The sequence below is a fragment of the Colobus angolensis genome, unplaced genomic scaffold, assembly GCF_000951035.1.
Source record: "Colobus angolensis palliatus isolate OR3802 unplaced genomic scaffold, Cang.pa_1.0 Scaffold11, whole genome shotgun sequence".
NCBI lineage: Eukaryota > Metazoa > Chordata > Mammalia > Primates > Cercopithecidae > Colobus > Colobus angolensis.
The window spans coordinates 14,151,192-14,166,146 of record NW_012112030.1 but is presented as its reverse complement, the minus strand read 5'-3'; the positions used below and the strand labels follow the sequence as shown (position 1 = coordinate 14,166,146).

At 33.5% G+C, this 14,955-nt stretch overlaps 1 protein-coding gene across 3 annotated transcripts in view; it reads right to left on the bottom strand.

The window, feature by feature from the left end:
- The window catches only part of PIK3C2G (phosphatidylinositol-4-phosphate 3-kinase, catalytic subunit type 2 gamma), a 382,509-nt gene extending 374,165 nt beyond the window's left edge, over positions 1-8,344 (bottom strand). For 2 of the 3 annotated variants that reach the window (XM_011954723.1, XM_011954732.1), the window contains exons 1-2: positions 7,575-8,344; positions 3,437-3,519 (exon numbers count right to left, since the gene is read on the bottom strand). In XM_011954723.1, the coding sequence (XP_011810113.1) occupies positions 3,437-3,519; positions 7,575-8,252 (761 nt within the window). In that variant the 5' untranslated portion in view covers positions 8,253-8,344. The remainder of the gene's footprint in view (positions 1-3,436; positions 3,520-7,574) is intronic. The other variant, XM_011954742.1, reaches the window with a different exon arrangement.
- Between the last annotated feature and the right edge of the window lie 6,611 nt (positions 8,345-14,955).

The following is a 14,955-nucleotide window of genomic DNA, read 5'->3' as shown; positions in this document are numbered from 1 at the left end:
TTAAAATTTTTAGATACTACACAACTACTTGAATTTTACACAAATATTAGAGCCTAAAAGTAATTCTTATATTCTGAACAATTACACATAAATGAGTCAAAGAATTGCAAAAACAGTTTACCCTTGGGGCCAGAAACTTTGACTTTGGATACTGGCACTTTCATTTAGTAACATTATGGCCAGAGGCAAGTTATTTGACTAGTTTTTTTGCACAAGTGATGATATTAGTATCTGCCTCAAAGGTTTACTGAGGTAGATGTTAATATCTACATCAAAGGTTTTCTATTACAATAGAAAAGATGTGTAAAAGATTTACAGATTGTAAAGCAATATACACATGTAAAGTATAATGTCATTATATGTTACCATAGCTTGATTCTCTGTGATAAATGTTTCATGCCCACATGTAGAATATAACATGAAGATATTTTCAAGTAGCTATTTAAAATGTTTCTGAGGGTGAATATGAAGTCTTGTTTTTTCTTTATGTTAACTATGCTGACATCTAAACTTCATGATTCTCTTCCTAAATTGCAGAAACTGCAGTTAATTTTGCACAAACCTTATAGCTATTTGTGGAGCACCAATGCTTTATTCTGTGGAAACATCTTCTCCATGAAGGGCCTGGCAAATGGGTAAGGAAATACACATTCATCCAATGGCCTGGCATGAATCCATATCCACTTGTGTTCTGGATCCCATCCCTTAGTTTCTGATTCAGTAGATCTGCGGAGAGTCTCCCAGACTTGTCCTACTAACAGTTTCCCAAGTAAGCTGCTGCTGTTGCTGCTCTGGAACTGCAGTTTGAGAGCCACTGCTCAGAATGAGGACATGGGCCACTCTTCATTTTTATACTCTACCATTAAGGTCTAGAGTCCAGTTAGGGATTGAGGAGCCTTATGAATTGCATTTATCATATAATAAGACACTTCTCAATGCGTCCATGATTTCAGCTTCTACCATTTTAAGAAATTAAATTTAAAACACAAATTCATGATTCATTCTCTCCTAAACCTTTGCTGAGCATCTACCATGGGCCAGAAACTTCTTTCATATGCTATGGCATGTTATCATATTTGTTACAAGAATATGGCATTTTTTATTTGAAAGATGTGGCTTTAAAGTATGTTACAATGAGAAATCAAAGTTTTGGAGACCCTCTTTTGAAACAGCTCTCAAATTCCATTTGATCTTCTTTTGAATTAAGGGTGCTTGCCATATAGTAGGTCCTCAAACATACTTATTTTTGAGTAAATATCCTGTTGTGTACAAAATAATTATGCATGTATACATTTAATCATTTTATAAATATTTGCCAACAAACAAATTATTGAAAACAAGGAAAGAGTGTGTGAATATAACTTATGGCTTCTTTTCACTACTGTAAAGTTATTGTTTGGTGTATATTTTAGTTTTCATGATTCTTATGAAATAAACTATTTAGAAAAATTATATTAAAGAGCTTGGAAAATACACTATAAGTCATTGGAAATTCATCACTTAAGGTATTTTGATGTCACTACTGCATCCACAAAAATATTTCATCTAAGAGTATGAAATTGTGTTTTAAAAAAGAGAGTTGCTGGAGGAGCTAATAATGTGGTCTGTGAGTAGAGTTATTCAGAAGAGTGATCTTAAAGTATTAATACAGTTCTTTGCCATGCTTAGAAGGTAAAGTAAAAGTTAACTATATTTTAGAAGTAAAGTAGCAAGTTTATAGCTACACTTATCATATTGTGACAGCGAGTAGCTTATTCCTGAAAGAATAAATATTGATAACATTAAAGATCCTAATTTAGGAATCCTAAGTACTATTTCAAATTTGTTTCCCTTAAACTAGAGCAAGAAGTTAATTAAAGATTGAACATTTCCTTGAACTTGAGGTGATTTGTTTTTGCAAATTTGAGGTGAATGTTTTATATCTTTGTGTGTAAGCCTTTCAATCCTTCTCATGGTTATAGGTTTTATGAGGCAGGGACCTTGCTTTTTTCTTTACTTGTTTATTTTAAATATGAGTATCTCCCATGCATGAGCTAGTTATTAGACAATGAAATAGACTTCAAATTAATGACTAAAATTCAAACATTTAATTTCAAATAATCATTTGGTAGAAAGTGAAAGCTTATAAAACTGTATAGTTATTGTATTTCAGACAACAGCCAAAACTGAGTTAAAACCAAAGAATTAAAATATGAATGCCTTAGCTTTTTTTTTGATACGGAGTTTCCCTCTTGTCGCCCAGGCTAGAGTACAATGGCGCGATCTCAGCTCACTGCAACCTCCACCTCCCAGGTTCAAGTGATTCCCCTGCCTCAGCCTCCTGAGTAGCTGGGATTACAGGCTCCTGTCACCACACCTGGCTAATTTTTGTATTTTTAGTAGAGACGAAGTTTCACCACGTTGGCCAGGCTGGTCTCAAACTCCTGACTTCAAGTGATCCACCTACTTGGGACTCCCAAAGTGCTGGGATTACAGGCATGAGCCACCATGACCTGCCTTTTATTTTTCTTTTTTGAGACAGTGTCTCACTCTGTCACCCAGGCTGGCGTGCAATGATGTGACAGCTCCACATCCCGGGTTCAAGTGGTTGTCCTGACTCAGCCTCCCAAGTATCTGTTGTTACAGGTGCACGCCACCACACCTAGTAATTTTTTTTTCTTTCATATTTTTGGCAGAGACAGGGTCTCACCACTTTGGCGAGGCTGGTCTTGAACTCCTGGCCTCCAGTGATCCACCTGTCTTGGCCTCCCAAAGTTCTGGGATTACACACGTGAGCCACCATGACTGGCCAAATGCATTAGTTTTTCAAAACTTTCAGAAACCTTAGCAACAGAAGAGGTAGAACTATATAAATTTTAATTGCTAATAAAAAATTGGCCTTAAAAAAGGTGTCTATGTTTATATCATAAATTCATCTTTAGATTAACAAAATACCAGTGATTTTTTTGGAATATCTGCTAGTGATCAAATTCATTTCTCAACGAATTAACATATACGCATTTATTCAATATTCTGCCAATCCACTCAAGATAAGATTGAACTATGATGATCCTATAAAGACTGCCCCAGGAAGGGAGGATAAATTTATGTTAATTTGGGGGTTAGCCAGAGGTGTTAGTCACTTATATCATTAAACAACAACAAAAAAATTCATTGCAAACCAAACCACCAACAAACAAGTGCATGTCTGAATTTATAAAACATTTAACTTTAACCAAATTTTTAAGAGAAAAACATCTATTTGACTATAAACAACAAAAACATTAACAGAAGTTGATTAATGAACTAATTTGTCAAAAATTTGTGTGTGTGTGTGTGTTCTGAAATTACAGGACTTTGACTTTTATATGCTAAATTAATCAGTTCAGTGATGTCAAAATACACAAATTTATTTAGGCACAAAAATTTCAAAGTTTAATGAAATACCAATACTCACTTTTTTACTTTGTTGCAAAAAGAGGCCAGACTCGTATTACTGCCTTGAGGTACTTCCACTAGCTGAATGGAACAACCTATTGACTTAAAATAAAAACTACTAAATTAATATAATTTGGTGAAAAGAAAATATTAAATAATTCTACAGCTTTATCCTGTCTTGAAGTTTCATTCAGATTTCATTTTTAATTTTTTTTTTAGATTTTTAAAAATTGAAGTAATATTTACATATAGAAAAATACATAGATCTTAAGTATATAATTTGAGTTTTGTAGAAGGCATAAAACTGTGCTATCAATAACCCAATGACAATATAGAACATTTCTTTCATTTTAGAAAATGTCCCCATATCTTTTTTTATATAAATCTGCATATCTACTTGGTAACTACTGTTATTCAGATTTCTATCACCATAAATAAAGTATATGCGGTATTTTATTTGCAGCTTCTTGGTAATGATACACATATTTTAAAATTATTTCTGCTATCACACATATCAGTAGTTTATCATTGTTATTGCTGATTAGTAGTATTCCATTGTGTGACTGTTCCACAATTCGTTTAGTCATCTTCCTATTAATGAACCTCTGGGTTGGTTTTAGCTTTCTGGTATTGTAAAGAAAACTATTAATGCTCATATACAAGTAAATATGTGAATGCATGCTTCATTTCTTGGGAATATATGAATGAATAACTTGGTCAGAGAGCGCATGTAGGATTAAAGAAACCATTCTTGCCTTACGCATTTTAAAACTCTGTTATTAGATATGTACACATTTCAATTTATTATCTCTTCCTGATTGACCATTTTAGCATTACAAAATGATCCCTTTTTTCTCAGCCCTGAAATAATATTTTTGATATTAATAATCATGCAAGCATTTTTTCCTGATTGAATGTTGTCTTTTTGTTTCTTTTACTTTCAATCTATCTCTGCCTTTGTTTCTTATGTCCCTCGTAGACAGTAATTGAGTCCTTCCTGTTTTTAATCTCATTTGTCAATTCCTGCCTTTTGTTTGGAATGTTTATTCTATTTATATTTAGTATATTTATGGAAATTGTTAGATTTAAGACTGTCTTATTTATATTTGTTTCTATTTGTCTTTTCTATTTTATTCTGTTCTTCTATGTCTCCTGACATGTTTATTTTATTTTATTCTTCTGCTGCATTTTTAGATTTTCTTTTTTTTTTTTTTATAATTCATGATACTAGCTCTAGGAATTACAATATACACTCTTAACATATCTCAGTTTACTTGGAGTTACTACTGTACCATTGCATTTAACATGTATGAATTTACATAGCAAAACAACATTTAACCCCCTTCCACCCATTATATTATTACTGTCAAATAGTTTTTATCCACATACACAATAAATCCTACAATAGTATGCTACTGTATTGCTTTAGTACATTGCCTTTCAAAAAATTTAAAGTAGTCATTTGTATTATTCAACTACTATTTCTATCATTCTTCACTCTTTCCTAGATTCCATCTGGTGTCATTTTCCTTGTACCGGAAGTATTTAATTTGGCATTCTCATGTGTCTGCTAGCTGACTAATTTCTTTCAACATTTGTTTATGGTAATGTCTTTATTTTGTTTTTGGATTTGAAACTTATACTCAGTGGATATGAAGTATGTTTTATTTTCTTTCAAAGATTTAAAAATGTCATTCTATTGTCTCTGGCTTCCATTGTTTCAAGTGAGAAGTTTCCTTTTATTCACATTGTTGTCCTACTGTGTAAAATCTTTTCTTCCCTTTTTGCCCCCTTCCATAATTTTCTCTTTTAATTTTTAGATGTTTGAGTATAAATGTCTATATGTGGCTGTCTTTGCATTTATTCTATTTATTCTTTGGGTTGTGGTGAGCTTCTTAGATCTGTAATTTGATATTTTCTATCAAATTTGAATAATTTCCTGACCATTATTTCTTCAAATTAATTTTGCTCCCTATTTTTCTTTCCTCTTGTTAGCATTCCAGTTGTCCACATATTATGCTTCTTGTCTCATAAGTCTCTGAATCCCTGCTCATATTTATATGATCCCTGTGTTTTCTCTACTTCAGTTTGGATAATTTTTACTATTTTGCTTCCAAATTATTATTTTTCACCTGTTCTTTCCTATCTGTTGTTAAGCACATCGAGTAACTTTTTTATTGCATATATTTTGTTTCCAGCACTGGACTTGGCCTTTGTTTTTGTGTATTTGTTTCTTGATGTTTCTAACTTCCTACTGAGATCATCATTGGGCTAGCCATTATGAACATCTTTATCTACTTGAACATACTTTTAATAACCAATTTAAAGTCCCCATCTGTTAATTCCAACATCTGGATTATCTCAGAGGTTCTTTTGACTGATAGAGTTATTTTCTTGAGTGAGAGCCAAAATTCCCTGCTTCTTTACATATCTATGCATTTTTAATTTTATGTTGAATATTGTAGATGGCTCATTACGAATCATCATTAATTTTTTTTTCATTGGCAGGCAGTTAAAATCCTTCTTGTCTTATTTGCCTTATTATTCTGACTTTTGGTTGTTGTTAGGCCACATCTATTTTGGTTGATATAGCATTCATTTTAGAGCATGAGTTTTACTCTTAAGACATGACTTTGTAGCTTCATTTGAATGCCTGAAGTGCTCATCTCAGTCTCTTCTCTAATTTGGCCCAAATTTCTGCCTTGTAATTTCAAGTCTGTGCAATTAACACAACGCCATCCAATTCTCAGTCAAAAGCTGACATTATCTACTAAGCCTTGCAAGCATATCCTAATATTGGCCAAGCAGTAAGTCCTCTCTATACCTCTGACCCATACCCATTTCACAGCTACCTCTTCTTTAGCACTCTGCTTGTCAAATCATAGCTGCTTCTGCAACTTGGAACTGCAGGGTGTGCCTTCGCAGTCAGTGATACTGCTGCTCAGATTGGGCTCCACCAGTCTGCACAGCAGCATGAAATTGCCCTCAGGCATAGACTGAGATGATCACAGGTCTCACTTTTCTCAAGGATTTATGTTCTGTACTGCCTATTCAACACCTTCAAGCAACTGCTTCATTTATTTCGTCTAACTGTATAGTTGTTTTTAGGAGTAGGGAAAGTTTAGTAGTTATTACACTATTGTGATCAGAACTAGACAGCCCCAAGATTTACTGAATTTGAATTTAGATATTTTGAGGTGCTACCTCTTTTGCAAGTGAATTCAAATGAAGTAGAATTAGATGTTTCTTTTCCTATGCACTTACTCCACCTGCTATTTTACTATGTTGCCATTATTTGTTTGCAAGTTAACATGAGCAATATACTATTCCTGAATTCAGGCATCATATCTTTTCTTCTTTGCATTATTCTGGATAGCATATCACAATATATTTTAAGGATTTTTAAAATAGTTGTTGTGTTAAATAAAGAACCTGTCTGCCTCACCCAGGAAACGACAGCTGCAATAATGTTTCTTCTTTTTTAAATCAGAAATAAATATTATTTACTTCTGATTTTACTTGTGTCTAGACTCAAGCAGAGAAATAGAGAAGTCTTCAAATACAGAAAAAAGCTCTGGTTACTAAAATGATTGGAAAGTTAGTGATAAAAGCATTAAGATGAGTCACACAACGAATACCTAATTTCCTACCCTTGGAATGATCACGATAGAAGTTGCCTGCTAATCGTATAAATTAGGAGACTCTGAGTAAAGGGACATTTTTTCCTACCAATAATAATATAAAGTTCCAAATCATTACAATGTGACTTAAAATATAAATGTAATGAAACGTATTTGTGTTTGCATATGTGCATTAAACAAAAAATAGAAAATATTATCAGTTAAACCTTCAACTCTGCTATTTTTATCAATGAAATGAAAGTACCATAATTAAAACTAAAGAAAATTTTATAATAGTTTTGATGAAACTGGAACTGGAACCTTATAGATGATATTTTTAAAAATTTATTTCCCTTTTTCTCAGAAAAAAAAATCTTTAATATAAGAACACATCATTTGTGAAAATATTTTTTTCAAAAGTAATATGAATAGATTTCCCTATTTAAGGTTAGTTACCTTCATCACCAAATTAACATAATACATTATTGAATGATTCTTTCAGATTCGTATTTTTAGATTGACATGTATTATACATACCTCTACGTTCTTCTGCCATGTACTTTCCCCCATCCCGGGTTGAAGAGAGCCTTTCAAAAGCATCAAAGAGGGTTCCACAATGTTCACATGTCCACTCCTTTTATTCTCTTCTTTGGGCATGAAATCAGTTGAGAAGGACGAGTTTGTAGGAGGAATGCTGCTTTCAAATCCTATATGGTAGTTATGGTTTTCATTTTCTAATTCTTTCTGTAGATCAATTTTATCCAAACTTGTGAATGATGGAGCTAAAATATTGAATCTGGAATCATCAGCACCATGATGTTTTCCTATGGGGCTTCTCCAGGGGCATTCTTTATTCATATTTTGAGGTTTTGGTAACACAGAAGGACTAAAACCAATTGCTGGTGCTTTTCTAACTTGATGCCAGGAGAGATCACGGCTTTTAGAAGTGAATTCATTCAAGGATATTTGGTGTGCTTCGTTTAATGAATGCCCTTTTGAGTCCCATTTTGGTGCAATAGGCACAAAAAACGTGTTTTCATCAATTTCACTCTTGTTGTGTGGAATTTTGCCACTGATCTCATCTACTATCTGATCAAAACCCAGAATGACTTGGCTAGAAGAATGGGGTTGATTTACAAAGAGAAATTCTTGGTGTTCATACTGCTTTTCATGTGATTCATTGGGATTTGGATCTGTTTGCCAAGAATATGCCATTTTTCATTTTATGTAACTGAGAGGATTGACTCTGCTCCAAATATCTCCTTGATAATACAAAAGAAGATAGAAATTTTCCTAGAAAAAGCATAAAATGAAAGAAAAAGTATTTAATTTGAAAGAAAAGAGCTTGTAAGACAGATATAGGATAAATAACTATAAACAAGTGTTTTGTGGGCTTTTTTTTTAGCAAGTGAAATAATTCCTTAAGTACTTTTTATAAAACTCTATCAGGTCTTACAACATTATGAGTCTGAAAGGAAAGTATTGACTGGGTAGACTGACAAAAATAAGTTCACCTCAATTATAATGAAAGTTTCATGAATCTATTCAAAGTCAATATTCCCCTTTTTCTATTAAATATCCACTTATCATTTGAGTACAGAGGGAAATCTATAAGCATGTTGGCATGCTATAAAGTCTCTTTCTTATTAGCTAAACAGTCTCTTCTAGCAATTACCCCATCCATAGACATAGTTTTAACTCTCTTCTATCCACCACAACAAATCACCTTAATATGGTTAGCTAGACTTTTTCCTTTTCCCCAAAAACTCTAAATAATTGCAAAGCCTTTTATACTTCCCTAAAACTACTAACATTAAGTTCATCAATTGACTTTACGTTAGTAAATTCAAAAGACAGTTTTCAGTCCTTTTTGAATTTATCTTTTCACAGGATTTGATACCATTCACCATACTTGTAATTTCTGGCTTTCTTACTTTGGCTTTTCATGACACTGAACTTTGTGAGTCTTCCCGTGTTTTTTTGTTTTTGTTTTTTCCTATTATACATTTTCCATCATAACCTTGTCAGAGCTTTTTTTCTTCCCTATTATTCTTTTATTGTAAATTATTTCATACCTCCTGTGGTTTAAATTACCATCCCATCCATTTGTCAATGACTTTAACCTTGGCCACTCTTCTTATTACTTAATCAATAGCTCCATTTGGATATCTTTTAAGTCTCCAAATGAAAGTCCAAAACTAATCATAATTCACCCAAGAATCTGCTCGTATTACAGTGTTCTATGGGGCAAAAAAAATGACACAATTATTCACGCAGTTGCTCAAACCAGAAACCAGAGTTTCACCTTTGAATTCTTCCTCATCTTTCTTCTTCTATATCCAATAATCCACCAGTCCTTGTAGGGTGTACTACAGAAATACATCTTGAATCTGTCTTCCCCTCTCTATCACTACTATAGTCCTCATTTAAAGCTTTCGTATTTTCACTTGAAATATTGTATTGACTCTGGGACTCCTTTTCCATTTTCTGCAATTCATTTTTGTGCCCTATACAGTAATCCAATTATGTATGTTTTATTTAAGACATTAACCAAATATCTCCACTGGTTATAGTTTTTCAGTGGTTCCCTATTATCCCAGGATAACGTTTATTAATTCCTCAGTTGACTTGGAAGTTCCTTAATGATACGTGACACTGCACACTCTCTAGGTTCACCTTGTGCTACTCAGTTTCATTCTGTCCTTTTCACCATCCTGGCCTTCTGGCTCCTCAAAAGGACTTCATTTTTGATAACTGACATTTTCCAGGGTGTTATCCTGGACACTCATCCTACTTCTTGCCTTGCTAATTCTTTTTCATTATTTAGGATTTAATTGAAATATTACTTCTTCAAAGAAACCTTCTGAATGCCCTGGGAAGGTAAAACTACTGTATATTTTCTACAGTTTACACTTCTCATTGGGACTAATAATTACACCTGTAATTACATATGTACCATTTCACCTTTCCATTAGATCAGCAGACCACATTTGTTTCTGGTTTTTCTTACTTATAACTCAGTGTCTCGTCCATTGCTTCACTCAGAGTAGATGCTCTTTTGTTGACCATATTATTTAACAAATTTTTAAAAACCACAGTTAAGTTAGGAGAAAAATGAAATTGTGAAGTATTTGCTTCACTTTGATGGATTTATTAAGTATCTTGACAATTATGTGTGCATGTGGTAAAGACAAAAACAATTTTTAAAGGATAATTCTGGTAATGACTATCAAACATGTCTCTATCAATCTTTTTTGCAATGCGATTTGATTTTTATTATATTGGCATTTAAATTTTTTTGAAAATCATAATCACCTAAGAAATAAATTTATTATACTTTATATATTCAGTAAAGTAATTGAACTAACTGATAAATTTGGGAAAGATTTTCAAGAGATGTATGTAAATGGTGTATATAATAAAGTGTTAACCAGAAAATGAATCTCAAAATATTATTTAAAGCTATTATAAGAATTCATGAGCCACATAGCTGTATCATTATCTACCTGAAACGCCCTTTTCAGGAATGGCAATTTTTCTCTTGATGTTTCTAGTATAAGCTATGTTTCATTGGAGCAATTGTACTCCTTCAACCATCTGTCATGGAACTCAGAATTTGTCAGCAGATGTGACTTTAATTTTGACAACAACACTTAATATTCTGTTCTGCTCTTTCTTAGCTTGACTTGTTCCCTGTAGTTTATTATGGTAAATGTAGCTACATTAAAGTGACTTTTACAATTTCTGATGTTTTCAAAACCTTGAGTTTTTTTAATTTTATGGAGTCACAGGAAGGTCTTTAAATAAGGTATCAGTGGTCTGATGCTGCAATTAAAGACTCCTTTAGGCTGGACCATCTTATTATTGTTAATGATACCTAACAGTTTTTGAGCACCTACTCTGAGCTAATGCTTTATATATGTAGATATTTATATGTTTTATCATGTTATTTCTCACTTCAATCTGTCAGATATATAATATTATTACTACCACTGAGCAAAGAAACGGAGGAACAAAAAAGTGTATTAACTTATCTAAGGTTTGAGTTTATGTTCACAGATGTATTATAAACAGGGATTAAAGGAGGCACATGGTTGAACATGACATACTAGTATAACATGTAGAGCATGCCTGGATTTTGGCCCTGAAACAGAGTATTCACTCAACTCAACTATCTCCACTAAAAAGGGTTAAAAACTTCTTAATTTTTATTAATAACAACTTTTTTTTTTCAAGTACTTCTCACAGCAAGCTTGAAATGGGTTAGAAGCCTGTCTGAAAAAATGTCATTATCATGAGATAAAGGAGAATGAGAAATATCTTTTCATACTGAAAATGTAATAAAAACACATCCTCTTCCAGATCCATTTCTTAATATTAAATTTGGTTGTTTTAAGAAATTTCTAATAATTTTCAATCTTCTTTTTACCATCATATTCTACAAGCTACAATATTTCTTAGTTTATAAACAAACAAAAATGTTATTTAGTTCCAGCCAATAAGCGTTTACATTTTGCATTATGAAGTAATATATAAAATAATTAAAAGTCATACACTTCGACTTTGAAACAGACTACACATGTAGTTTAAGAGCAGTTGTGACCTATTTGAGAAGGCATGTCTAAGAGTCCCTGATTTAAGTAAGTCTGCAGAACTATAGAAAATGTATTTCATAGACAAAACTGTGTCCCCTCAAATATTCCCATGTTTTGATCCCTGGAACCTGTGACCATGGTAAGTTACCTGGCAAAGAGGATTTAAGGCTGCAGATGAAATTAAGTTTCCTAATTAGCTGACCATAAAATGGAATGATTATCTGACTGGACCCAGTGTAATCACAAAGATCCTTAAAATGGGAGAAGGAGAGAAGAGATCAGACTGCTATGATATGAGGACTGAATCCACTTTGCTGGCTTTTAAGATGAAGAAAGGGGCCACATGGCTAGGAACATAAGACATCTCTAGAAGCTGGAATGGTCAAGGGATCTCTCCCTTGGAGCCTCCAGGAAGGAATACAGCCCTGATGAAATCTCGATCTTAGCACAATGGGACCCATGTTGGACTTCTGACTTACAGAACCGAAACGTAATAAATGGGTTGCTTTAAGCCACAAAGTTTGTGATAATTTGTTACAGCAGCAATAGAAAAGAAATACAATATATAAACTGAAAGGTATTTCCTAAATTAACTGGAAAATCAGAGACTAGAATAAGTATAGAAGACCACACAAAAAAACAGCTCTCTATTATTGGTTGTAAAGTTCAGCTCAATTCAAACAGTGATATTTGAAAGGTGGTATTATTGACAACTCCTTAGTGTACCATAATTGCTTATAACCTTGTATTCAGTTCAACTTGCAAGAGGTCAGTTTCTGTTGAGGATTAATTAATTACTTATCTGGCTTCAAAGAGAAAGTACAGACAAAATTTCGGCACCTATCAAGAAAAGGACAGCCTCTGCCAGCTGCTTCTATTTTTTAAATCTACAAAGGTGTAAGTATCATTCAAATAACTCCAATGTTCAGAATAGGAACAAAAATGTTTATTTTACAAAAGAACAGCAAAAAAGGAACCTTTCTGAGAATGTTTGTTCTTGATCCAAAAAGTCCTGCCCACATTACTAAGAATATCTACAGGAGGAAGATGAGAGAAGTGTGGAAGAAATAAATTATGGGATTAAATAAAAATGATCTTTATTTCAGATAACAAATTTTAGGAATATAAAATTTACCAGTGTTTGAATTTACATAAATGTCATGGGAGATAGAGATTGTGCCAAGACAGGATGTGTCAATGTTTAATGAGCTAAACCACCTGTATTTTTAGTGAGGTGGAAGGGAAGTCTATAACTATGGCTGCTGACCTGGTTACTGAGAGGGCTCTGAGCTGGAAGGATATTCTGAAATTCCCAAGTCTCTCTTCATCTGGTCAACAAATTCCCAAGTATCTCCTCACTTGCTGAACCAAGTGTATGTATTACACAGACACACACACAGAAAATCATATTTTAGCAAGACATAAATCTGACCTTTCTCAGTTCAATTTGGTGTATAGAGAAGACAATAACCAGATAGATAGACAGACAGATAGATTTAGATAGATAGATAGATAGATAGATTTATCTTTTATTATTTACATTATCTCACTTTTTTCATTTCTAATTTGGAATTGAGTGATAAGGTAAACATTTTATTATTTACGTAAGCTCTGATACTATTTTATTTAAGTGAAGACAAGAGTTGCTTGGGAAAAACATTAATCTTTACAGTCTTGATTAGCTGCCCTTTTATGCAAACAATTGACGTTTCCTTATTCACATACAATCTGATAGAAGCTTCACTTCCCATTAAACTGCCTAAAGATTCTTGCATATGGAAAATTCAAAGCTGTCATTTATTCTCATTTTTGAGAGATACTGACTTGAAAGAATACATTTATTTATTCACACACCTATTACTCATTTGCACATTTGTTTATTCAGTAGATGTTTTTAAGTATATATGTCAAGCACTGTACAGAGCACTTGGAATACAAAAATGAATACAAAAAATATAAAATATAGCTCTGGCTTTCAAGTAGGTCATAGACACAAATTTATATTATTGTACAATATAGGAATCACTTTAATAGACACAGGCTCCATTTTATTTGTAGGATTTTATATAGAATATTATTAAGCTTATTTTGCCTTGGAAAAAGCAAAAATAAAATTCATGAAGAACATATCTGAGGTTTGTATGCTGGGTATGTTTTTGTTTAGAATGTGCAATATGTCAAATATAATTTTGTGCAGGACATTAGACCTGGTTTCAAGAATGTTTTGATTCCTAAGCATTGTTAAACTTTCAACCTTAGGCCGGGCGCGGTGGCTCAAGCCTGTAATCCCAGCACTTTGGGAGGCCGAGACGGGCGGATCACGAGGTCAGGAGATCGAGACCATCCTGGCTAACACGGTGAAACCCCATCTCTACTAAAAATGCAAAAAAATAGCCGGGCGTGGCGGCGAGCGCGCTTGTAGTCCCAGCTACTTGGGAGGCTGAGGCAGGAGAATGGCGTGAACCCGGGAGGCAGAGCTTGCAGTGAGCCGAGATCGCGCCACTGCACTCCAGCCTGGGCGACTAAGGGAGACTCCGTCTCAAAAAAAAAACAAACAAAAAAACCTTTCAACCTTAAATATAATAAAGCAGTTGAATCAGTAATTCATTCAATGCCTCTGAGTGTGTCTTAGGAGTAATAAGACAATAAAAAGGTAGCCTCCTATTTTCACATAAAAACTTTGGGGTAAATGATTTGTGGGAATAAAGCTTGCTTCAGGGAAAGACATGGAGAGTGAAGGAAACCCACAGACTGAATCCTGATAGCCCTTAAAATATGACACTCGCTATGGGGGCTGCATGAGTACAACCTAGTGGCATTTGAGGAAGAAACAATGATTCAATTATTGTCAGACAAATCTAACCTGAAGAGAATTCCAGGACAATGAGAAAGTTTACTGATCAGAAGATGTGGCTGCTGTTTGCTTTGTCTAGTGCAACAAATATGCAGATCCCCTTCCTCTGTTTAAATCTTGTTTTACTGAGTGTTCTCTTAGTAATGAATGAGAGGATTGGAAAATTATTTTCAATAATTTATTTGCTGCTCAGAGAATTTTTTTACATTAAAACCGTAAGCAATGTCATTAGGAAAAGAAGATTTCAGTGTGTCAAAGTGAGTGGGGTAAGATTTCAAGAATAGAAGACTCCTAAGCTAACTTGAAGGAAGTAGTTTTTCTGACAGATTGAGAAGAGGAAGAGGAGGTTCTTAAATTGGTTTCCATACAGAGGATATCAATTTGGCAGTCAAGTCAAAAATAAGGAGGAAGAAAAACAGGAGTAAGAAAAATAGAAGATAGCCAGGCGTCGTGGCTCACGACTGCAATC